The following is a 24,884-nucleotide window of genomic DNA, read 5'->3' on the forward strand; positions in this document are numbered from 1 at the left end:
TTCGACTCAAAGCTCACGTTAGCCCAGAATTAGCTGACTCGGGCTTTGAACAACTGGGCCCAGTATCTGAACAGAAATTACAAGGCAAAGATTGGCGTGAATAGTCGCGCTTTATCAATAAGGTCTTCTGTCTTTGGCGCATTTTTTTAGGTTTAAGAAAGAGGTGACATTTTTTGTGCTATGTATGTAAAAGGAAGACACTTCGGTGAAATAATAAGGGGTTGCACCTCTGGTCGGAACCTCCCCGTATGAATCTCAGTAGCCCCCTCCCCCTAGGGCTTGAATCACTCATCGACACAAATATGCGATGCGTTTGGAGAGTGGGCCTAACTTGAATTGTATTGGACTCGGAACTCGACGGAAAATCAAGCTGTGTCGAAGTACTTTCTTGTGGTGCTCAGTGTTTGTTAAGGTTTTAAATGATTTGATTGATTTCGGTCACTGTTGGCCGAAAGTTAGGTCAGTCAAACCAATTAACTAATTGGACTTGAATTGGAGTCGCACATGCATGGTATACTATAGAGACCGTGAAGGTGTCCCAAACAGTGTCGATACCTGCACCACCTGTTACCATTGTTTGACGAGCAACTTTTCAAGGCACAAAAAAATGAATTTTTGTCTGTAGCTTAAAACACGCAGGGATTGTTTGGAGGATTCCTATAATGTTAAGAAACTCCGAACGTGAATTGTTCAACGCTTTGTGAAAGGCCACGAAAGAGGTTGTTTTGTTGTCCATGGCCACTACCCGTCAGAATTTATTTCACTGGGCCATCAACCAGAGAAACTAGACAACCAAAAGCGACCTCCTGAATCATAACCGGACATGGCAGCCACTGACGAGAATTACGAATTGAAACATCAAAGAAGTCAAGGGCCTTTTAAGACGGTGTTGATCTCAAGCAGCCTCAGCTGTTTAATTACAATTGTTATCATTTCGTTTTTATTACGAAACACGGCGTTTGTCAACATTTACATCCCGAAATCTGACGAAACTCAAAACAGTAAGCATGTCCCGGAGCGACGATCCTACGCCAAAAATGCCGAGTTGGTGATGTTGCCATTCGCTGTGAAACAAGGCGCTGTGTGCTTGGATGGTTCCCCCCCTGGATATTACTTCAGACAGGGACATGGCAGGGGGAGTGATAACTGGATTATTCACTTTTTCGGAGGCGCTTGGTGCTTCGATGAAGAGTCTTGCCTTCAACGTAGCAAAACACGGTTAGGATCAAGTAAGTTTTTCCCTCCCCACCCGCCAACTTTGCAAGGAATTCTTTCTGAAAATGAAAAGGTGAACCCGGATTTCTACGATTGGAATTTAGTGCTGCTGTGTTATTGTGATGGCGGTTCATTCACTGGTTACAGATCTGATCCTGTTAATGTCAATGGACAGCACCTCTACATGCGAGGGAAAAAAATCCTTGAAGTCATTTTAGACCAGTTACTGCGCAGTCAATTTCGAAATGCGAAGCGTCTGCTTCTTAGCGGAACCTCTGCAGGGAGTTTAGGAGTAGCCATGAATGCCGACTTCATCCGAAGCCGGATCCCCAAATCGATATATGTTCGTGCATTAGTTGACTCGGGATATTTCGTAGATGTGGCCGCTTTAAGTGGAGATGACATTATTAACAGGCATTTTCGGAAGATGTTCGACGTACATAACTCTGTTGGCGGTGTGGATGAAGACTGTGCTCGCGGATTCCGTCCGTCCCTTCGCTGGAAATGCTTGTTCCCACAGCACGCCCTCAGGTTTATAAGCACACCGCTATTCGTGTTGCAGTCGGCTTACGATGAGTGGCAGCTGATTCACATTCGTGGCATCAACTGTCAAGTTCCGGAATACAACGACAATTTTACCACGAAACGAAGTTTGTTTCGGAGATCAACAACAGATGCGAGTGCTGTGAATAAGCTGAACCCTGAACGGAGCTGGAGCTACAAGCATATTCACGGTATTTATTGCAGGCCGCCCGAATGCACAGGAGACGAAATGGCTGCAATATTGCAATTCAGAAATGTTAGCCTTTATGCCCTGCGTCCTGTAATGCAGTCGCCAAGTTCAGGGCTGTTTGTGAGCTCGTGTTTAGAACACTCACAGAGTTTGTATGACGATACATGGACTGGAATCTTCGTAAATGGGTTTAGCGCTGCTGAAGCTGTGGGAAATTGGATGTTTGACCGGACAAACCAGCACCAACACGTAGACTGCGAATTTCCTTGCAATCCTTCTTGCGCTAATGTGTGGTGATGAATAGGCACAGAAACTGAGCTGCTTGTTATAAACCACCTTACATCCTAATTCCCTCGTTGGACAATCAGTCGCTTTACTTGCATGTGATCCTCGCAAAACGCCGAGAAGGGAGTGGTTTCTTGTTAGTTCTGCCGCTCTGACGTTCACTTCCTAAAACGCTGACATACATCGGGCCCGAATCTCGAGCATTTTTATTGAGTTTACACATTATTTTAATGATTTACTAATTTGATTTTGTGGAGTATTTACACTATACTTCTGAATATTAAGGAAGAAATTTAGCTTGTTTCTACTAAAAGCAGCCACCACTGAAAAAAAAGCTGTAAATAACACAACGTTTGCAATAAATAAACTTTACTGGCCACATTTCTGTGGTATCCAAAATTCGTTTATATCGCTAAGCCAACTGAAAAAGCTACAAGACAAAGCCCTAAAAACTTCAAATACGTTCTAAAAACAACTACGGCTCAGGAAATAACTTAAATAAATAGAATTAGAACTAAATGCAAGGTCCACAGCTCTACGATAAACGACCGCGTCTGTCTTTCTGTGTCAAATGCGAGAATTCAACACTTGTGGCCACACAAGTTAGATAATAATTGTGTACACAGGCAACTGAGCTAGTAAATCTAGTACACAAAGCAACGATCAAGAATATTTAACATTTCAAAATATTACTTCAGTAACAGCGAGGGGTTCTGAGGTATCTTTGGAAAGGCCTATATTAAACGTCGAAGCATCTCTCTTGAACTCTCTGTATATCCTCAAGATATTTTGGGAGGCTACTCCAGATTGACGCTGCAAGGGGGTCTGATCTTGGCGTAATAAACAGTAAGGCCTCACAGGTTCGAACGGAGCATTTGAAAAATTAGGGGTGAAACGGCAAAGACACTATAACTCCCCCCGTGAGTTTCTTCTTTGATAAAGATTGATCACTGTTAACAGTCTTGTGGTGATACATTTGCGATTTACTGTCTGCTTTATTCCAAGAAAAACTGCACCAATGTCAAATGATTTCACTGTAATCATACGCAAACGCTGTGCGGAATATGTTCCCTTTGTCATCCTCAACCAACAAAGTTGAAGCTTTGTCCTTCACCTCTGCCCTGGATAGAGTGAACACGCGTGGTGGGTCACACTGTAGGAACTCCCAGTGATGGTACACTTCACTGTGTTTCTTGTCCCATAGTTCAATGAGTCTTATTCCGTGTGGGGCGTGGACGATGAGTTGCTGCTCATCATCTGCTTCGGCCGTCAACTCGTTTGAATCACTAAAAAAATAAAGGGCTTTTGCTTAGGAAAATAACTTGTAAGCAGGAAAACTAATGCTTATCATTCACTCAGAGAGAACAGAGTCGAGACCTGTCGAAGCAAGGGCGATTATTACGATAGACATTTCATAAGACCAAGTTCACCAAGAAAACTAGACAATAAGCAAAACGATTATATTTTCGCCATATTTGTACCTGAATGAATAAATATCCTTTCTCTAAACTTATAATTCACAAAGCGATAATCACATCACAGCAGATTAAGCATGCACCATTTCTTGGGAACATAAGCAAGCACGAATATCTAAAATCTTGGCGGTATTGAAAATTAAAACTTCTGCCTTCCCTTCATATACTGTACAGCGAACGTGCTATTCTCTGGAGGATTTACTGATGGAACCTCTCTTAATAAGCTGTCTTCCAAAGAACTTGCCCTTTACAAAGTGTTGTTTGTTTGATATTGACTGTGAAAATTTTTGTGCTCCTGAGAATCAAGGTGTAATTCGTGGCATGCAGCACATCACATAGGCTCGATTTCCGCCGGGGTCCGGCTTTCCTCCCCGAGGCAGGAGGGGGGGGGGGGTTCATTTTCCCGAACAGCGGCTGGTAATCGAGCCTGCACATCACACACAAATCGTTACTACACCTGCTCAGGAGGAGTCCAAATGATCCAACAAACTTCCCACTTGTTCCCATGACGCCCAGAATGATTCTCCCTGGGGGAGCCCTGAGGTGGTATTCATCCCCACCCGTCCCTCCCATCCATATACTGGATTTTTGGTTCGTATGGAGTCTGATAGCGTCGATCCATCCTCCAGCTCTGACGTCAATAGCCGTGATGTATTCATCCGGGGAATTGATAGTGAAGGTATACCGCTTACCCATTCCACCTGTGCCCTGAGGCTCGGACAGGATTTCCTGGCACTCTCCTGGGTGAAAAGAAGAAGAGCAAATCAATTGTTTAGTTTACCCAGGATGCAGTAAAACCAGAGATAGATAGATAGATAGATAGATAGATAGATAGATAGATAGATAGATAGATAGATAGATAGATAGATAGATAGATAGATAGATAGATAGATAGATAGATAGATAGATAGAAAGATAGATAGATAGATAGATAGATAGATAGATAGATAGATAGATAGATAGATAGATAGATAGATAGAAAGATAGATAGATAGATAGATAGATAGATAGATAGATAGATAGATAGATAGATAGATAGATAGATAGATAGATAGATAGATAGATAGATAGATAGATAGATAGATAGATAGATAGATAGATAGATAGCAGTTTATTGTGAAAATACGCTTAGCTTTTGTGAGACCAGCAAGCTAGGCTCACCAGCTAGTTTACAGGTATTTCACACTAAAAGATTAGAGTAACTAACACAAATTAAAAAACATCAAATGGCATACTAGGTAAAATTTAAATTTCTAATACAAATTAATGATCATACGTAAAACAAAAATTTACAATAGAGAAATAAATGGATATAATTATGTACCATTAGGCTCCATTGGTCACGGCACGAAAATAAAGGTTTCGATACTGCGTAGGTGTTGTGTGAATGTCATGGCGTAAAACTTGGCTACTGTCAAATGTACGTGTGCAAAAATGTAATAGAGAAAAGTTTGAGCCCTGGTTAAAAAGCATGATGAGTTTGTGAATAAAACAGAACTTTGGCACTCTTTCTATGTACATGATAGTTTCATGGGTTAGCTAAGATATGGTGGTCAAATGAGATTGAAAACACGAATTCCTCTCGCTATACTAATGGAAATTCAAGTCTTCTCAACCTCTTGTGATTACACGAATTAGGCAAACAAGAGTGTACAATGATAACGTACATTGGTGTACAGTATTTGCACATCAAACAAATGAGGAGGGTTGGCAGGGAGAGTTTGAGAGCACCAGTGGGGAGGGGAGTGGAGGTCTCAACTTCCTGCCTTCCACCCCCTTCCTTACTAGAAGCCACCTCTTGTTTTTTCTTTGCTTCTTTTTGTTCCTACATGTATTTCTTCTGTTTCCTATCACGCTCTGTTTCTCTACACCAAAGACTGCCCACCCCATTTTCCCTTGGCTTTCTGCCCTTCTCTCTCCCCCCCCCCCTCCACCATTGACTAACTCCAAGACAGTAAGTGCGCTACTTATCAGCACTTTATAACCTTCTCCAGCCAACATACCTAAGTCCAGTTGTTCTTGATTTCCTATGATCTGTATACAATTGACATATTCACCAGTGTGGACAACAAAGCCTCCCAGAGATGCACCCTGGGACCTCAGCCACTTGAGGCTGTTGAATGAGCTCTGATCCTTCTGGTGGCTGCCACCGCAGTTACCCACAGGACCACAAACTGTGTGACACCAGTGCACCATGGGTTTGTTGAAGGCAGTTTCGTCATCTGTTAGATTAGAACTGGAGAGCCATCTAGAAATCACAAAAACAATAAACTGGCAACTTTCCTTCAGCAGAGTTCACTCAGACCAGGCATGGACCCAGACTGGTTCCTTCCATTTTATGGAAAACAGTCAGCTTTGGGAAAATAAATAGATATTCTTAGAATAAAAGAAAATTCCCAGGTTTAAGTATGGAAAACGCCTGGCAGAGTGACTTGAAAACTCAGGAAATGGCACTCACAGGAATTTCCTGGGGAAGCATGCCCCCAGACACCCTAGCTAGAACCTTGTGCCTTAGAAAAATGGTCACATTTCTTCCTGGAACGGAAGCTGCAGATGTAATATAATATGTTCAGACAAATATGGAAATAATTTCAGTCAATAATTTTGTGTATCAGTAATTTCAGTCACAACTGATACACAATATTTAAACCAAGATTAAAATTAGTTTTGCTTCCAAATTTCCATATGGATCAGAACACACAAAATGATAATGATTCATGCACTGTATTTAGTATTTGATAGTACCAACAAGCAAGTCTATGGATGATATTAACTTACTACTAACTTGATAGAAAACACAAACAAATAATGATTACTTAAAATTATCTGTATCACAAACTTTGTCCTCTATCAACACTTAAGTTTCCACCCTCAAATTATGGTAACATTATACTTGACCAAATGACAGTAGTATAGTAACTCACTTGTGATAACTAAGCAGAACAGCAGATGATCTGTACCAGTGAGCCCCATGGGACCAGTCGTTGGGTACAGCAATACAAGACTGATTTCTTTCAACACAGGCCAATGATGTGGGTACAAGTCCTTCTGCAACTGGGTGCCCTGTGGTTGACACATCAACTGTAGTCACAGCTTTGTTGGCAGATTTTTCTTCTGTAATTCCAGTACCTGGGTAAAACAAACAATACTTTGTTTGTTATCATAAACAGCAGCTGATATGGTTGATGTATGCCTGCTAAAAATTATTAAAAATAACATTTATAGCAATTATTAAGTCTTATTAAATATAAATACCCAAAGGAAGACATTTAACATAGACATTCATTTTTTTATAGAGCCACGTCACTCACAATGATAGAACTGATAAAATGTGGAAAACACAACATGATTGTTTTTAAATGAAATAAATACAGATTTTGATAGATGTATTATTTCAATCAGTAATACAGGCATACTTGGAAAAAGAAAATCTGAGTTCTCCCAACAGGAGATGATCCTAAAGCCTTCTGATTGCTCTACCACTGATTTTCTATCATTGAGCTACAGGAGACTCATGAGAGCTACTAGGCCACTGAACTAGGTTCATGTGACAAACATTCTGTATGTGAACCCAGTTTAATGGCATAGTCAGTAGCTCAGCTTAGAAGCTCAGTGGTGAACTAGTACAAGAGTAAAACAATAAAAATGGTAGTTTGTCACCACATACATGTAAAGTCTCTGCAATTCCTAATAGCGGGAGTTATTTCTTTGTAGTTTCGGCTGGGATTAAGCTCCCATCATTAATAGCACTGGCCCTATGCGCCACCTTGGCACCAGGGGACATGTAAAATTAATAGCACTGCGTATCCACAATAGCTGGGTGTCTAAAAGGTAAGAGTTGACTATAACTGGAAGGCCACAGGTTCGACTCCTGTTAGGAGAACTTGCACTTGTTGGATATGAGATGATTATAGCCTCATATCCAACATGCACTCGTGGTATAATTGTTAAGTAAGTCACAGAGACCTGTATCTCCTGGTATTGACTGCAGATCCTTCTGTGAAGAGGGTGGTTTTCTCCACATGGTCCATACACTGTGCATGTCATCAAATCCTCTGCCCATAATGCCTTTAGGTGTATGCGCCAAATCAAAGCAATGACCAAGCTCATGCATAGAGGCACCAAGACCAGTGGCATAATTTGCCCAGTATGTACCCCTGGAATACAAAGTCGACTCTTAATTAACACACAAAACTGATTTTTTTAATCATCACTTATAGCTGTCGAAAAAAAGACCACATTCAAGAATAACATTAACTCCCAGAATTCTTGTGGTATTCAACTCTTAGCAGTCATCATATAGCAACTAATTTATTTTTGATGTAAAATTATACAAATTTTGTTTCCCAAGCCCATTTTATATCTTGTTTTGTTTTCTATGTGGTCTCTTCCTTCAAACATACAAACTAGACACACAGTAATCACCAATAAATTGGGACAAACCTACCTACTGAGTCAGCATGCTAAGACCATTGGTATACAAGCTGTTTACCTCCTGAGTCAGCATGCTAAGACCATTGGTATACAAGCTGTTTGTTAAGCAAAGCTCAATCATGATATCTTAAACTAAAAAAAAGGAACTAACAATCCCACAAACAGCACTAAGGTCAGTTGAATTCAGGGCTAAAAAAATTCGAGAAACAACTCCAGAGAGTGGTCAGAATGGGACTGCAACCCAGGAACTCCATATTACAATTCTGATGCCCTAACTACTCGGGCACACTGCCTCCAAATGGGAATTAAATGGAAATCAAACTCATGCCCTTCTGTTTACTGGTCAAATGCTCTAACCAGTGAACTGCTATAGACCTAATGAGCTAGTTGCGTCCTCTGATTTCGGTTGAAGACTCAGACATCTTTGAACTGATGAACATTACATCTCTCTAATTTCATTACCAAGTTCAAATTTACCATCTTTCCTCATTTAGTATCCCCAGGTTGCTTTCAACTTTGCTGATCCTAGCTGTACACAAGAAACTATCAACTTACCGTCCACCACTGTCATCAAAGAGCTCTAGTTTGTTTATCAGCCGAGTATCAGTAAAACATGGCACCAATTCTTTGATACTAGACGCCCAAGTGTGGAGCCCTCCAGTACCAAACAGTGCAAGGTGCCCTCCTCCAAGAGCTGTGTGAGCCTTGATATACTTAGTAACAAGCTTCTCATCGAACTGATCAGGAGGCGGTGGATCATAATGGGTACATGACATGAAGGTCCAGAACTTACACAAGGGATCATAAAGGCTTGAGCACTTCAGTTCTAAGAAAAAAAAAACAGTTTTAATATTAATAAGCTTCTTCTTAATGAATCAAATTTGGCAAACAATCATGATGGAAGTTTGGGAAAAATTGAACCAAGTACATTAATTGGAACTCTCACCCCTGGCTCAACTTTTCACACACGTTTACTTGTTCACCCAAGCTTCTCATCATGTTACCAAACAGACAGATCAATAATAATTAACAATTATTGTGTACAACACTGAGCTAGGCCACCTTGATCAATACCTTGGTTAACATGTCAGCCAACAGTTCACTGTGAAACGAGTCAAGTATAGGTCAAGTTGGCTTATATTTCTGTTACCATGGTGGACAACACTGTGCTGTCAATAATTAAGTTGACTCATAGCCACCAGTATAGTTCACAACTTTACCAATACATGTATGTATTAATAGCCAAGATTCAGAGCCAGTTTATTGATACTATTTACATTGACTGGTGTACCAGCAAACATTGGCTGCCAGTGACAGCCAACACCCAGTCAATAAATTGCAAGCTAGTTAATACTTGACAGACATGTCAAATGAGTATCTAATGACACTTGATCAACATGCCAACCAATATGTCTACTAAGGGATCGGATCAACCAAGGCCGGATATTGAAATCTGTGATCCGCTTAGTATAGTGCAATATTTATCTGCGACTAGCTTTTCAGACTTATAACTTTACCATTTTGCTTACCTTTGCTAAATGTATCATACAGTTGATCCCCAGTCATACCGAGAGCTTCAGAAGAGGTTAATTTGCTGGTAAATATGTGGACCTTGGGTGAACCTGATTCATCTTCCTCAATATGGAATGTTTTGTGCCCTAAACCATGTTGGTAGAGACTTTCAGCTGTGAAACTCTGTAGAACTCGGGCATTAAAGGAAAGCTTTTTTACTGCAGAATCTATATCAGAAGGGGCATTAACAGGAGCATCAAATGATCCATCACTATCAGCACACTTCACGTACACCACACGGACAAATCTGTTGAGTAAATTAAAGGTGACAATTAAAAGTAGTTTAGCTCAACACGTTCAAAAGGTCTAATATAATATTATTTGTACACTGTGATTAGCAGATTTTGATTAAAGACATGTTAGATGTTGTAACTGATCTTTCAAGTATATCTCAAAAGTATGGAAGATGCATATATTTCAGAAACATCTTTTCCTGTATGCTCCAGTTTTGTAAAGTATCTCTGTCAGTGATTACTTTCATAATATGTTTCTTGATGCAGCCATTTGCCTTCAGGAGAAATATCTTATATTACCATTTAAACCAAAACTAAAACCTCTTCTTCTGAGCAAATATTTAAACTCTGGTCTTGCATTAAAAATACAGGATTTTGAAGGCTTCAGTTTTCAGCGATTAAACCCTCATGACAAAGTGCAACCCCACATTATGGACAGTGTTGTTGGTCCCGAAAAGGCTCTAACTTATAGTTTGTCTTACTTTTAAGCCCACTTAATCCGGGCACCGGTTAATACTGACAATGGACTACTTTCTGTGACCTGAGTGACACGCTAGCATACAAAGTTAACCTCAAATAATTACAAACACTGGTTATCTGCACACTGTATAAATATTCAGTTAGTCTGAACCACCAATTGAAAATGTCAGCACACTCAGCAAAGTCATGGACTATTTTAAATGATTAGGTTGTCAGTTACATTTAAAGCACTATGAGAACATGTATTTTAATATGGGGCTATTTGAACGAGTGTAAGGTTCTTCAGTTTGAACTACATGTAAGTTACAGTTAAGATATTAAATATATACGGTTCTGTTGCTTAATAAAACTGAAAGCTTTAGTCTTTGTATCGATACAACATGTCCATGATGTTTATTCAGAACGCCTGATTAATATGGACACCGGGATAATGTGGACACTTTTGTGTGTCCTCTTGGTGTCCATATTAAACAGGTTCCACTGCACAGTGTAATATATAAAAGCAAACTTACCTTGATAGTGTCATTGGTGTATACATTAATTTCAATTCCAGAGCACAGATATCATCTCTATTAACTTCTTCCAATATTATTGTGTTTTCTCCAATGTCAAGTGAAACAGCTACCTTAAAACCTGTTCTAATTATTGGCCAAATCATTTGATGACTTCCACATTTGACTAATAAAGGTGATTCCTCTTGATCAATTTGAGATGAATTTCCAATGTTTGTATCCAACACTTGCAGTTTTCCAGGTCTTTCTGATCCAGAATCAGTTGATGTTTGCAGCAATCTCTTATGTCCAAAAGAATTGACGTCTCGTGTTGTTATTATTCCTTCTAACAACACTAAAGGATAGGAAACAGTTTCCCCTTGTGCATGGTTTAAAATTCGAATTTCGGGTTTGTGGCCATCCCGCTCCATTTTGGCTGATATCTTTCAAACCTTTGCCCCAAGATGATGTTATCAAGCTAAGTAGCTATGGCTCCCAATAACGCAGTTGGCAAAGAGAAATTTACTTCCCTGGAAGAAGCTGTTTCGATCTGCAAATAAGCCTGTCTGATATTTTGACAGCTCAGTCCTAGCTCAAGATCACTTTGATCAAGGTTCGAACCCTCATTACACAAACGAAAAAGATGCTCTAGCTAGCTCTCGTTCATTCGTGACGTGTCTGAGACCACGCTGTTCAAAATGGCGTCAAAATCAATTGTGATTATTCTATCGATTCGGTTTCTTGGTAATTTTGTGCAGAATGTTGATCGCGATCGTTCGCCATGTTTGTTTTCGTTTCCAGTCTCCGCTCCAGCTCAGTTGGGACACGTGATCAAAACACGTAACCAAGTCCGCCATTTTGCATTTTGGCGCTGATCACAGCAGCCGAGAAACTCCCATTTGCGACTAAATTTGCGACTGCAGAGTCCCTATCAGGGACAAAACTACAATCCTACAAGGGAGCACACGTTCCCTTGTTGTTTTTCGTACATTTTTACCCAAAACTTTATCACCAATTTGAACAAAACGACAAAAACACCAGTTTATTTTCTCGTCGGTTTCAGTATGGCTTTGTGATAAATTTTGCGCCATGTTTATGCAAGAATTGAATGAACAAGTATTTTCTCCTTTTGGAGTGACCGTTTGTATCGCTTCAGTCTTAAATTCTAAACTTCATAGAACAGTTATTTGGGCGGTGGATGAGCGAGTGTGGAGCAGAGGATATGGAGGGCAGGACAGCTGTTGTTCCTTCCCAGAATGGACGAGAACCTGCAGGTAAGCTTACAACCTCACACGACACCAATAATGTATTGTACAAATACAAATGTTAGTTATGACGTATCTAAGCTAGTGGAAATTCAAATCAATTTAGCCGGCTAATTTTGGGCAATAATTGCCCAAAATTATTTGAAACAAATTATTTGTTTCAAACAGATTGACATGAAAATGTTCATATCCAACAGTAAGGGAGTGTATTGGTCAAAACTGAAAGAGATTATTTAGTTCAAACATGGTCACCCTCTCAGTGATTTTCAATGGCTGTGCATGTTAAATGAGGCCAAAGGTTTGAAACCAGGAAGTACTTACCAAAATGAAACCAAAGGTACTTACCAAAATATCCACCTAGGTGGAGATACTGTTCTGTATTGTTTCCTTGTCTAAGGAAGCAACATTGAATGTTGAAAAGACTATGTTATGCTCCACCCACTAAGCTTCTGTTTGAAATGCCAGTATCCTAACCACTAATGGCTGGCTACTGCTATTTTTTAGACAATGGTGACGCACTTTCAAGTTGATGTGTAATTATTGGGTTTTTTATGTTGTAATAGCACCGAAAAGTAAAGGGCAGTGGAGAGGTAGAAGTAGGAGGGGACAGAATTATGGCAGATTTCCTAGTCAGGAACATTACAGACAACAAAGAGACTCCTCTGACAGAAAGGGTGCATACAATCAGCCTCATAGACGTGGAACTGTTGCTGATAGAAGACCACCTGCAAGGAGTCCTTTTCAAACCAGTGTGGATTCTAGAAAGGTATGGTATGTTTTAGTCTTACAGCTAGATCAAAATATAGTACCTGGACCCAGTTGTTCAAAGCCCGATTATGCTAATCCTGGATTAATGAGGACTTTGATTCGAGTTTAATTAATTACTAGACAATAAAGATTTTTCAAAAAGATTTCTGTTCCTCAAGTGCTTTGAGAAATCCACTTGCCCAAGATAAAAATGTATGTGTGTCTGACAGGCAGATGAATGGAAGTTTTTTTTATCTACTCATAACTAACTTTATGAATATTGCAGCAGGTTCATACTCTTTTCACCATTTCTGTGATTATTAGGATGCTAGGTCTGATGCCATTCAAGACAATCCAGTGACTGGTTCTAGCACGGGCTCAAAAAAGTATGGCATGTCCTTAAACCACCTTTTGAACTTCAAGTACACCCCAAGGGAAAGGCCAGTTGTGTATCATCCAAGGAGTAGCAACAAAAAATACATTCCCTTCAACAAAGAGCAGTTCATTCAGGCCAAGTAAGCAATCCTTTTTTGTTATCAAGAGTTATATTCCATTTGAGTAAGAGAAAACAGCAAGCACCAATCACAAGGGACCATCAGTGATCACAGTAAATTGAGAAATGATCAGTGGAGTTCTTGACCAATCTGTAGTTATTATGTGTTTATTGACCCCTAAAGGAGATGCCTTAGAGTTGCGGTTCTGGAATAGTTAAGGGCCACCAGACAAGGAATCCCCATTATTTGCACCACAAAGCTATTTGCAGTATTGCTGAATGCCTGCGAATTTGACAGTTGTCAGTACTCCACTTGCAAGAAATTACCACGCTGTCTTTGATTACTCGCATACCAAATGGTCGCTATTTCTCTTGTCTGTTGAGGACATAAACTTTGTGTCCAGTTATCTCTTTGATTCAAATGCCCCGTTTCTAAGCTTAGTACAAAATTATGTGAACTTAAAAAAAAGAAACATAAATGGGCTTTTGTTGAGGAGTGAACAGTAAAACTAAGTTAAACAAAAACATGCTGGTGAAAAAGTTAGGAAACACTGTTTTGCTCCCAAGTATGTAGACATGCCCAAGTCATTTCAGATTTCAGACCTCAACTTGCATGTAACTTATGATTTTGTTCAGACTTACATCCATTTAAGGGCAGTTCAAATTTCTTGTGAAAGGACTGTGAATTGTTTGGGGAAAAAATTGACCTTCTAAATGTGGGTGTAGCTCAACTACAAAATAATGCATCTTATCTAAGGGTTGGAATAATAACTGTTTTTGAAGTCAATACAATACTACTCTATGTGTGTTCTCTAACAGTTCTGCATTTTTGTCTTGTTAGCTTTCAGTTTGTTGTTTCTGACTCTGGTGATTACACAATTCATGCCATGGATCCTGATGTACTTGTGGAGTGGGATTTGATTGAACAAGTGGTGAGTGTCTTACCAGTCGTATTTACATGTAAAACATTTCCCAGTGATGCAGTAAATAATGAAAAAACAGGCAGTCTTAGAACGTGCTTACTACTATGGGTGCTGGAGTGAGTTTGCCATGTTAGTCAAGCAGTAACGACAGTTGGTTGGTCAGTCTAGTTAGTCAGTCAATACTGTAGGTCAGTCTTTCAGTCAGTTTGTCAGTTTGTCAACTCAAACACAAGACAGTCATCTTCGGTAACGAAGGACAGCCATTATTATTATTATTGTCAGTTGTATCTATTGGTCAGTCATGTCTGTCAGTGTGCCAGGTTTAATAGTCAGTCAGATAAGTCAGTCAGCAGTGAGTCAGTCAGAGTACCCTTAGCAGTCTTTGCTTATCAAAGTGTTTTACTGTTTCAGCGAATCTTCAGCCATGAAGTGCCATCATGTCCAATCTGTTTATACCCCCCTGTAGCAGGTATGTTTGAATTACATTGAACAAAAAATTAGGTGCAACTGTATTTAATATCAATGTTGAAGCCAGGATTGCTGTCTAGTACATGCATAGATGTATGTGTGGATAATTTCAAGTGCTTTCAGTTCTAACATGGTTGTACTTACCATTTTTTATTGTGCTCTATGTAGCCAAGATAACACGGTGTGGCCACATCTACTGCTGGTCTTGTATTCTCCATTACTTAAGTCTGGTAAGTGCAAAGTTAACTTTGAGTCTTGAGGTTTAATGATGTTTTACTGTTTTGCTTAATGTTAAAGAAGTGGTGACTATGTTTATACCTTTCTCTGAATGGAAGAAGATACATGTACAGTATTGTATCATTTTTTCCTGTATGACTTTGTTTCAACAGACTGATAAATCGTGGCACAAGTGTCCTATTTGTTATGAAGCTGTACATAAGAGAGACTTAAAAAGGTACGTTGCATGCAACTAATAACAGAAAGTTAACTTTAGAAGTATTTTAGTTTTGTTGTGAATGCATCAAGATTGCTAAAATTTTTAAAAGCATTTAAAGTTTGCACAGCAGCACTTTTTAGGAGATGATGTTAATGGGATATAAGATGAAGAGTGCAGTCTAGACAGGGCTACATACTGTGTTTTATTTATTGTAAAATAAAATAATTGATAATCAGTGTTTGTCTTGTTGCATCAGTGTTGTTGCCCTGGAGTCACACCCATATTCAGCAGGAGACACTATCACAATGAGGCTGATGAAACGTGCTAAGGTATAGTTAAAAGATTTACATTAGTGCTTTGTTGACATCTAACTATAACTCTAGGCATTGTTTGTAGTTGTAGTTGTAGACTAAAGAAATTGACAATCAGAGACACTATGGCATCTCAGTGAAAAAGGCATCTTGTGCATTGATTAGACAATGCAATGCTGCAATGTTTAATAATCTTAGTAATTTTTAATCCAGCGTATACATGTATAATATTTTATCATTCTGAAGTAATAGAACCTGTTTATTATGTAACCTACACATGAAAATGAATCAGCCTTGGTACATGTACATTTGCAATGTGAAACATTATTATTATTCATTTGTTTATTTATCAATTTTTCCTTGCAGAATTCTGTGCTGGTTATTCCTAGAGCTCAGTGGCATGAGAGGGAATTCAAGCCTTTTGGAATCAATGGTATAGATCACTTTTAACTTCAAATCTTCATACATTGTACATGCTGTTAATAATTACTGCTGTTACTTGTTGGATCCAACTTACTACTTTTCTATGTTTTATCTTGGCACAGATGAAGAGGATACATGTTATGCTAAACTCCTGCTGGCTTCTCGAGAGGAAGTTTTAAAAGAGGTGATTTTGTTTCTGTTACTGACATTCATGGATTTAGTGAGTGTTGCTTTGTGTTTTAAATGGCCATTTATGTGGGTGACTTTAACTGTGTCAATTCTATATGCAGTTTAAATTTTCTGATTTGAAGTTACCAGCCATTCGTAGAAATTACATGACATTTTTTTCTGCAAATTGTGTTGGTATGGTAATCAATAAGCTTTATTTGCCTTGGTTGACCACCCAACAGTTTGAAGGCAATTTGAAAATCACTTAGAAAGCACCTTGCTAAAGAGATTTTTAATAACTGCTCTCATCAGTAAAATGTTTGAATCATAATGCAGATTGTTGCACCTGAAGAAACAGCATTGAACACTCAGCTTATGGAAGCCAGAAGTGAACAGGTAGATAAAAAGATAACCATGTTTTCAAATATTACAATTGGCCTTTTAATAAACATACAGTTTACTATACAATAAATTATTGTACAATAAGAACTGTTTTGGTTCAGCTATATTTCTACACAGTGAAAATCACAATGTCAGTATGATACTATTGAGGAAATAAATCGTTTCCTGATCCTGTCGTTTGAAGTTTAGAATACAAAATTAGCTTTCAGGATCCAAAAAATAAATTTCAAGCTTTACAAACTTTTGATTCCTTTGCAGAGTCTTTTTCAAGTAAGTGAGATGTAAATTTTTGTCATGTGACTTGAGGTAGTGTTCTGCGAAGGAATTGAAAGCTTGTAATGCTTTAAATTCATTTTTTGGATCCTGAAAGCTAATTTTGTTTTCTAAATATGTTATTTTGTTTGAGTGCATTTTTTTAATTTTCCTACTCTTTTACAGTCAGAAGAAGTCTGTTACATTGAAGTGGCAGTTGATGAAATCAAGGTAGGAGAGTACAGTTAAACGCTTCATTTTACAAGGACTGATAATGATTGAATTGCTTCAATATTATACACATCTAAAATGTATAAGGCTAGTATTCAGGGAACTCTTCAATCAGTCCAAAGTAGAGCAGTTACAAGGAGACCTGCTGATTATTTCCAGTTTTAACTGGTAATAATGTGGTTGACATTATACAATAAATACTTCTCCAATATGCTGATAACTCTCATGGTCTCCCTTTCCCACTCAAACATAAGATGGTGTTGTCTTTTAGGCACGTCGAGAGAGTTTGAGTGAATCAAAAGATGTTGAAGAAGAAGTGAGAAATATTTTGGAGAGTGAGTATACTTTGCTTTCTGTATCGTTGCCTTTCATGTTGATGTCTATTTACTCACTTGTGATAAAATAATGAAAATTGTGAGCTTGTAACAAATCCAGTATGAAATAGCTACTATGTACCATGGCTAGTGCAGTGGTCTTTGCGAGTTTCTGGGTACTCAATCCTCACTTGTGGTGAAAATGGCAGTCTAATTAATGACTTTCTATTGAATTTTTTCTTTTGTTTATTATGTTTTTGACTGTTCATTTGATCTTACCTACACAGGTGTTAAATTTGGTGAAGATGATGATCACAAGAATGATCAAGAAGGGACCAGCTGGAAAGTGCTCTCCCCAGATGCTATCCAAGTAAGCTGGCTTTCACCAGTTTGTCCCATGAACCTAGTTTTATGACCTTAGCTCCCATGAGTCTCCTGTAGCTCAGTGGTAGAACATCCGAACTAGTAATCGGAAGGTCTTAAGTTCAACTCCTGATAGGAGCACTCTGAATTTTTTTTCCTAGTTTGCCTGTGTCATTCACTGAATAATACATCATTCTCATTATCTGTCCTGTTTACTGTAGTGTACAATAATAGACTGAAATAGTTTAACATGTTTAAGTTCATATCTCCAGAATCAGTTCATATATTTACTGTGCCTTTCAGCACAGGACTCTGAACTTCAACCCCAAGTTATGATTTGCCTGTTTACTACTGAATACAAACAAGCTTGTCAAGACCTTACTTGTATTCTGTTCTTTAGGGTGTTGGTGACTATGAAGCAGCATTTTCTGATGACGAAGGTGCTGAGGGTGAAGAGCAAGGCTCTACAGCATATGACCTTCCTAAACCAGCGTTGGAAGACACGTGCCAGGTAGCAGAGGTAGCAGAGGATTCCCATGGCTCTAATGAACGTACCAGTGAGAGTGCATCAGGGGATTCAGGATCTGAATCATCAAGGCCTTTATCACCTGGCCTTCCATCAACACAGTATTACTACTTCTATCAAGGTGCAGTCAAAATGCTACTGTTAATTTTTTGTCAATTGTGGTGCACAACTGACTCTAAAACTAAAACCATTTTTTTTCTTGCCAGTCACAACAGATGCAAACATTGCAATAAACCAATCAGGCCTTGAAACAAATTTATATGCACACAAAAAAACTATGGTTGGTTTTGATTTTCCAAGTGGCACCACAGAGCACATGAAGTGAAGGAAAACTAAAACAAATGCAATTTCAGTAGAACCATACTAATGTGAACAGTAGGGTTGGTGTTCAATTTTCAAGTATCAGGTGTTAATAATATTAATAAAATATTGTTTGTCAGTCTTTCACAAACACAAGTCACTTTAGTGCAACAAGTTTGCTTTTGATAACAACATTTAGTTTGGGAAATCAGGTTTTGTTGGAGCTAGGAGGGAGATCAAATTAACCGTGTTCGAGCTAGCGGGGTTCTACTGTACTCTCAGCCACTCTAACATCCAAATAATTTTTGTCTCTGCAGCTGATGATGGTCAGAATATATTTTTGAGTCCCATTAATGCTCGTTGCATGATAAAGGTGAGCCATTATTAATGTTCAAAATGCAGTGAAAATATTGTACCTATTTTTTTACTGTGTTCAAGTCGGGATATTTCGAATTACATTTTTATTAATTCCAGGAGTATGGAAGTTTGGAGAATTGTCCAGACACAATCACTGCACGGATTCTTGAAATGGATGCCTTGTCTCAAAGTGAGGTCAGTAAATGTCCATGTAGCTATAATGTAAACACACTGACGTGAAGTAGATTGTTTGCAGACCTTTGCATCGTATAGAGTCTCTTTTCTCATACTGTCAGGAAGATAAGTGTTTAATGAATTAGTGGCAATCAAAAATTCTAAAGTTCTTTCAGGGATGTATTTAACAATTAGATTATGAGCTCGAAATTTCTATCACGTGATAGTTGATGAGAGCAAAGCCCACATCAACTGTCATGCATAGAAATTGAGAGTGAATAATCTAATATTATTGTTTTACATGTAGTATAAATCTACTTGTCCTTCAAAACTTAACAAGACAAGCTCATGTTTTTAGTGAATATAAAAATAAGTAGGTCAGGCCACATGCTACTCACTCTATTCAGAAAAGATAGTGAGTAGCATAGCCAGTAAGAGAACAGCATTCATGATAGAATGCTAGTAGATTTATACTAATCTGTTTTAGCATTATTACTCAAATGACATGTTACTCTATTCTCATTCAGGCTCTTCGGAAAAAGTATCGCTACCTGAGCCATCTTCCACTTACTTGTGAGTTTGTCATTTGTGAACTTGACATCAAGCCACCCATTGTATCACAAGAGACACTCAATTTCTTTAGAGGTAAGTAGTTGTGCTGTTTTGGTTTTCAATTCTTTTCATACACAATAAGGACATCACTCAGATAACTAGTCTTAGAGAGGTATGTGGTTATGGATTAAGTGGCTGTGCACCTTGTGCTATTTCTTTCAATACGTTTTTTACAGAAAGTAATGGACCCAATTTCCTAAGTTATTGCTAAAAGGTATCTTTGTCATCAGTATGAAACACTGGTAGCAGACTTTGCAAAGTCCTTGTCTTGTAGTGTACAGATGTTGGTGTATTAGTTTAGCTTTTGTTTTTCTTTACCCAGGAGAGTTACAGCATCGAAAACAGCAGCGTCAAAAGAAGTTACGAATGGAGAAGAGAAGAGAGCAGAAAACTGTTTCCAGCGGTTCTTCTTCATACAGCTCTGGCAGATCTGCAAGTAAGTATAAATACATATAACTACACATTATTTTCTTTTTCATGTATGCTAATTCTGTGATATAGACCCTATGCAAAAATGGCTGACATTTTAATATTCTTTTGTTTTCATTCAAATTAGCCCCACAGTTGTTCTTGAGTTAACAAATCATAAGACAAGGCTAGTAAAGCTAATTTTAATGCAGACAAAAGGTCTTCATAAGGTCTTTTCTTTGAAAATCTATCTTTTGGGATAGCATGCAAGATGTCTGCTGCTGGATAGTTTTTATGTATTCCTCCCAGCGATGAGTTCAAATGCTGGTATTACCAGTAATTCTACTCATTGATTTCCAGTTTGTTTTGAGAATTTGAATAAATAAGTGAACATTTCACGGTCTAACACAGTGTAACATGACTTTTGATGTACATACCACACATGAAAAGAAAACATGTTTTCCCCAACAGAAATTGAACCCTTGTCTTCCCGGATGCTAGTCGGCCATGATGGTGTTTCATCAAGACAGCATCCCTTTTTAATTTTCTTTTTCCTTGTTACTGTCTTTTTTAATACATTGATACTTTAAGGAGAAACTATGTCTTGATTGGTGTTTGATATGTACACTGTAGGTAGAAGTGCGGCACCTGATCACCTGGACCTGGCCAGTGATTTGGAGTTCCCCGCTCAAGCAGGACAGCTTGCCTTCTCCCCACCCAGCAACTCTTCACCTAGCCCGTTTATGCAATTTGCTGCTTCCATGGCTAGCCAAGGTAACATTTCAAATCAGTATAGAACTAAGAAGTATTGTTAGTGTGTAAGTTTTTAAGTCAATCCTTGTGTACACCTAGGGTTTGTTACCAGGATAGTGCCTTGCTTTCATAGTGCATCTTTTGAGGGCTGTTATGCACCTTGCGGAGGGGAGGGAGCCTGGACAGATGTAGCAATGATCTATTGTCCCGTCTCCACCCAAATGAGGGAGTAGTTTGGGTCCCAATATTTCAAAAATGTTGAAATCAAAACACTCACAAAAATAAAAGCCAGCATGGTATTCTGGTTGCAACATCCTTATGTTAACATTTTATAATGAGTGAAAGATCCTTGTGATCATTTTAGTGCTTTGAAAAAAGCTGTCACTCATAAATACTTACATGAATACTTATTTGTTCATAAGATGAAGGGTATGCGACAGTGACAGACGCAGAGGGAGCTAATGTGCAAGATAACCTACCACCTAGCCCTCCATCGTTTGCCCAGGTTGGTAGATAATTGCAATTCCAAATTAACGGGTTCCTCGAAATAATCTGACAATTTAGAATAGCAAGATTATAAAATGACATTCCAGCGCTTCATGGCATCGTCTTTTCGTTGAAAATGTATAATTTTGAAGTTTAAACTGGCCAAGGGTAAAATAATTAAGGATTTGGCATGGGACAAATGTTGGTGGAGGAAGGTTGTGATTGCTGGCCTGCTTTGCAACCAACCGATGATGATGATGATGATGATGATAGTAAGAAGTTCAGTGATAATTATGGTGTAGCAAGTAGTGGGCTGGTGTTTGCTGAAATGTCGAGCAAGAGCTTCAGCTGAAATAGCGCAACATTTCATAGGTCAAGCAGGTCTACAGTTTGCTGTAAATTTCAGGTGTGAAAACTTGTTATCATCTGATGGTCAAATATCGAGGCTATTTTACAAAATTCTGATGCGCACTCTGATTTGTTTGACTGTCGTGTAGCCATTTTTGATCAGGCTATTCAATTGTGTGTATTTTTACACGACTTCGTTACAACCGGGATGCAAAATCCGAGGTTGTTTGGGAGAGTTCAAAAGTAGTTGTAAGCCTTTCTCTTTGTCTGGGGCTCATTTCCCACACTCCCTCTCTTCCTTGTTTCAGGTTACGTAAGCCCACGCACAATTTGAAAATGGTTTGGTCGCTTTTTTTCACAGGCACTGAGATCCAAGAAGGCAGTTGAGACAACAACGAAACGGGTGGAAAAACCCCAGCAAATAGGTATGTCATGGATAATGACAGCCTGCACCGCGCAGACGTCTCTCTTATTTCCTTTCCGCTCTGGGCACAGGCTAGGATAATGACAGATTTATCCAAACTAACTCAGGAAAAATCATTTGTTTTTAGGGATAAGTTTCTTGAGGACCTTCTCGCCTTTTCCAATTGTTACTCGCACTGTATTGTCAAATGACCTAAAAAGTTTCCAATGCTTGTTATTCCCGACGCTCCTAACCATACCGTAGCCTGACACTCCTGGGGCCCATTTCTTCAAAGGCCCGATACCTTACCTGGACCGAAAAGTATTTTTCCAATTCATTTCCAATTTAATCGATTAGTGGTAAATTTTAGTGCAAAACCCTCCCTGATATTCAAAATAGTTTTAATTTTAAAACATACTCAACATTGATCGCCCAAATAACACCTCCCTGGTATGCTCCATAGAACTATAAAGATTTTAAAATCGGTTAAAATGCGTCGTTGTTGAGAAACATCATGCAGGTAGTCTTTGGGCCCGGTAATGCGTGGTTCAATTCTACCTGTTACCATCTCCCCCCCGGGCACACCCCCGGGCATTTGTGTACTTGACGTCCTATTCCCCACCCCCGGGCACACAGAAAGAGACAATTCCCCACCCCCGGGACTCAAGACATGGACTAAAAATAAACTGCTTCGTTTTGATGATTTATTTCTTTATTTAAACAAAACCAGGAACCTGAAAAATCCTAAACTTTTAGAACGAACGCGTATACATATTTAAAGAAGTCAAAGCTGATTGCCGCAGATTCGAGTTGAATTCGAAGCGACGCGTACGCATTGCATGTAGAAAACCAACTGTAAAATTTGAGAACAAATCTGGGAACCGAAACATTTACCCAAAGCGTATACCTAGCCTTTAATATAAAAGTATAAAAATGAAACAGCCTTGAATATACGAAATAAAGCTACTAAATTTGGATACTTACGTCAAATCAAGCTCTGGGATAAGCTTTTAAAGTAATGAATGAAAATATAAACCACATCGCCTCCATCCGATCGATAAAATAAAATATATTTTCATTTTATAAACTGCAGCAAATTACCAATAACACTTAAATTCAAACAGAGCTTTCAGCTTCGACAGATTACTCTGGTTCAGCTATTCGCTAACGTACTCAATGGACTTGCCAGCGAAAAACGTGGCCTTTTCCGCGTAGTTAGCCGCCATTGTCACCCCATAAGTCCTTGCGTGAGTAGTTATTTCGATTTGCCCCGCCCCCCTACCCCCGGGCAAGACCGCTTGAGGAAATTCCCGACCCCCGGGCCAGACGGGCCGAGTTTTCCCGGGGGTGTGCCCGGGGGGGGGGATGGTAACAGGTAGAATTGAACCACGCATAACTTACCGGAACAGGCTTTGATAAGTAGGGGATGCGACTGCTGGTGGGAAAAGGCGAAAGACATGTTCACTGTCATGCATTGTTACAAACACACGACAGAAGATAACACCAGACTCTTAATATGGGATCAGAGGTTGCCAGGTGACTGGATAACACCTTGCTCCTCCTTACTTTGCAGTGGTGGTAAGGAAACCCGCTTGGGCTGAAGATGATGAAGAGGAGGACTGTGCTCCAGTACCCACCTTCCAGTCGGCGTTTACTGAAGCCTTAGGTACAGCAGATTGGAGCAGATATGAGGCTAACTCCGGAGAACAAGGTAATGCCAAGCTCTGGATTATTGTGAAAATTATATACAGTCACCGTGTAGCGTGAAATGTTTGCTAGATTTTTGCTTTGTGATGTGGCGATATTGTGTTTTGCGGAACTCAGTTTTGCGATGCGCAGCAAGGTAAACTTTGAAATGAAAATGAAAATTATAAGACGCATCATCCATTTTTGTAACCACTTGTAAAAGCAGCCCAGGAAACAAACTATTTGCAGCACTGTTGTGTATGTCAAGCAATACTTTAAGATTAAGTGATAGACTGAATTTTTGCGGAAATAATTTTTCTCGGAAATCTATTTTTAACGATAAAGTTTAGCGATAAAAATGAACAACGTTTCGACCCCTCTGAGGTCATTTTGTAAGAAAGCGAACCTTGTAAGGAAACGAAAACGAAAGTGACCTCAAGGGGTCGAAACGTCGTTCATTTTTATCGCTAGTTTTTATCGTTAAATGCTAGTTTGCCACGCATTTACCGAATATCGATTGATTCTTCAAATATGCAAATATGCAGCTGCAGTTTGGTAGATTTCCCACTTCTCAGCCAAATTGTTTGAGGTCTCGCTGACTGGGCGGGACGCGTTTCTAGTCAGTCCGGGCGGCCTTTTCCAGCGCACACGGGGCCTTACGGGTCACACACATAAAGGTCGTTAATTTCTGCTACCATACAGTCACTTGTCGAGCTGTTGTAAGTCCCGCTGCTGTCAGTCGGGTACACTATTCCAACCAGCTGTATAATTGTTTCCTCATCAGGCGCAACAGGCGAACAGAACAGTGGAAAGAGGCAGAAGAAAAACAAAAAGAAACTTCTGTTCACCACGGGAAGCTTCATGAAGTACTCTTAAACCAGTTACAGTCGAACCAGTGTGTTATTGATGTCAGTTTAGGGCAATGTGCTTTGAATAACTCAATGCTTTGAATAACGTTAGACTAAATTAGCCGCCGGAAGTGGCGGATGTTTGTACATCTTTGGAGGTTTATCTGCAATAAAAAAAAAAGAATTGGAAAAACGGTAATGATGTCTCAATTTTATGATCATGTCGAATTTAGCTAGGCTGTAAATTCTTGTCAGAAAGGAATTTCCAA

General features: G+C 39.1%; 3 protein-coding genes across 4 annotated transcripts; 2 read left to right on the forward strand and 1 right to left on the reverse strand.

Moving 5' to 3' along the window:
* The first annotated feature begins 354 nt into the window (after positions 1–354).
* Positions 355–2,277, forward strand: LOC146468986 (uncharacterized). Its single transcript, XM_085124043.1, has one exon. It carries the CDS (start codon positions 824–826, stop codon positions 2,243–2,245), a length of 1,422 nt encoding a protein of 473 aa, XP_084980169.1. The 5' UTR covers positions 355–823; the 3' UTR covers positions 2,246–2,277.
* Positions 2,278–2,585: 308 nt separating this feature from the next.
* On the reverse strand, positions 2,586–11,689 carry LOC146468987 (uncharacterized). 2 transcript variants are annotated; one of them, XM_085124039.1, is made up of 8 exons: positions 10,940–11,689; positions 9,672–9,961; positions 8,698–8,968; positions 7,636–7,865; positions 6,633–6,837; positions 5,712–5,956; positions 4,166–4,448; positions 2,586–3,519 (listed from the first exon to the last, which is right to left on the reverse strand). In XM_085124039.1, exons 1-8 carry the CDS (start codon positions 11,347–11,349, stop codon positions 3,255–3,257), a joined length of 2,199 nt encoding a protein of 732 aa, XP_084980165.1. In that variant the 5' UTR covers positions 11,350–11,689; the 3' UTR covers positions 2,586–3,254. The 2 variants fall into 2 exon arrangements, with proteins under 2 accessions (XP_084980165.1, XP_084980166.1); XM_085124040.1 differs by having other exon boundaries at positions 7,675–7,865; positions 10,940–11,688.
* A 72-nt stretch (positions 11,690–11,761) lies between these two features.
* Positions 11,762–24,814, forward strand: LOC146468988 (E3 ubiquitin-protein ligase RNF10-like). The gene is made up of 24 exons (XM_085124038.1): positions 11,762–12,192; positions 12,747–12,949; positions 13,255–13,445; positions 14,265–14,355; positions 14,758–14,815; positions 14,983–15,044; positions 15,204–15,268; positions 15,507–15,579; positions 15,928–15,994; positions 16,107–16,168; positions 16,489–16,548; positions 16,993–17,037; positions 17,309–17,372; positions 17,639–17,721; positions 18,115–18,361; positions 18,858–18,913; positions 19,015–19,092; positions 19,599–19,716; positions 20,006–20,119; positions 20,725–20,865; positions 21,267–21,349; positions 22,040–22,103; positions 23,655–23,792; positions 24,552–24,814. Exons 1-24 carry the CDS (start codon positions 12,117–12,119, stop codon positions 24,641–24,643), a joined length of 2,331 nt encoding a protein of 776 aa, XP_084980164.1. The 5' UTR covers positions 11,762–12,116; the 3' UTR covers positions 24,644–24,814.
* The last annotated feature ends 70 nt before the right edge of the window (positions 24,815–24,884 follow it).

The sequence above is a fragment of the Pavona decussata genome, unplaced genomic scaffold (assembly GCF_977016875.1).
Source record: "Pavona decussata unplaced genomic scaffold, jaPavDecu1.1 SCAFFOLD_128, whole genome shotgun sequence".
NCBI classification, from domain to species: domain Eukaryota; kingdom Metazoa; phylum Cnidaria; class Anthozoa; order Scleractinia; family Agariciidae; genus Pavona; species Pavona decussata.

Bases quoted from the DNA above. Each gene is read 5' to 3' on its own strand.
- LOC146468987 (XM_085124039.1), bottom strand. From the start codon at position 11,349: ATGGAGCGGGATGGCCACAAACCCGAAATTCGAATTTTAAACCATGCA. The intron at 7,866-8,697 runs GTAAGTTGATAG...TTTGTATTCCAG, and splicing joins TTTGATGACAGTGGTGGACG to GGGTACATACTGGGCAAATT. The intron at 6,838-7,635 runs GTTGGATATGAG...TGTTTTACCCAG, and splicing joins CAATTATACCACGAGTGCAT to GTACTGGAATTACAGAAGAA.
- LOC146468986 (XM_085124043.1), top strand. From the start codon at position 824: ATGGCAGCCACTGACGAGAATTACGAATTGAAACATCAAAGAAGTCAA.
- LOC146468988 (XM_085124038.1), top strand. From the start codon at position 12,117: ATGAGCGAGTGTGGAGCAGAGGATATGGAGGGCAGGACAGCTGTTGTT. The intron at 15,045-15,203 runs GTAAGTGCAAAG...TTGTTTCAACAG, and splicing joins TTCTCCATTACTTAAGTCTG to ACTGATAAATCGTGGCACAA. The intron at 21,350-22,039 runs GTTGGTAGATAA...TTTTTTTCACAG, and splicing joins GCCCTCCATCGTTTGCCCAG to GCACTGAGATCCAAGAAGGC.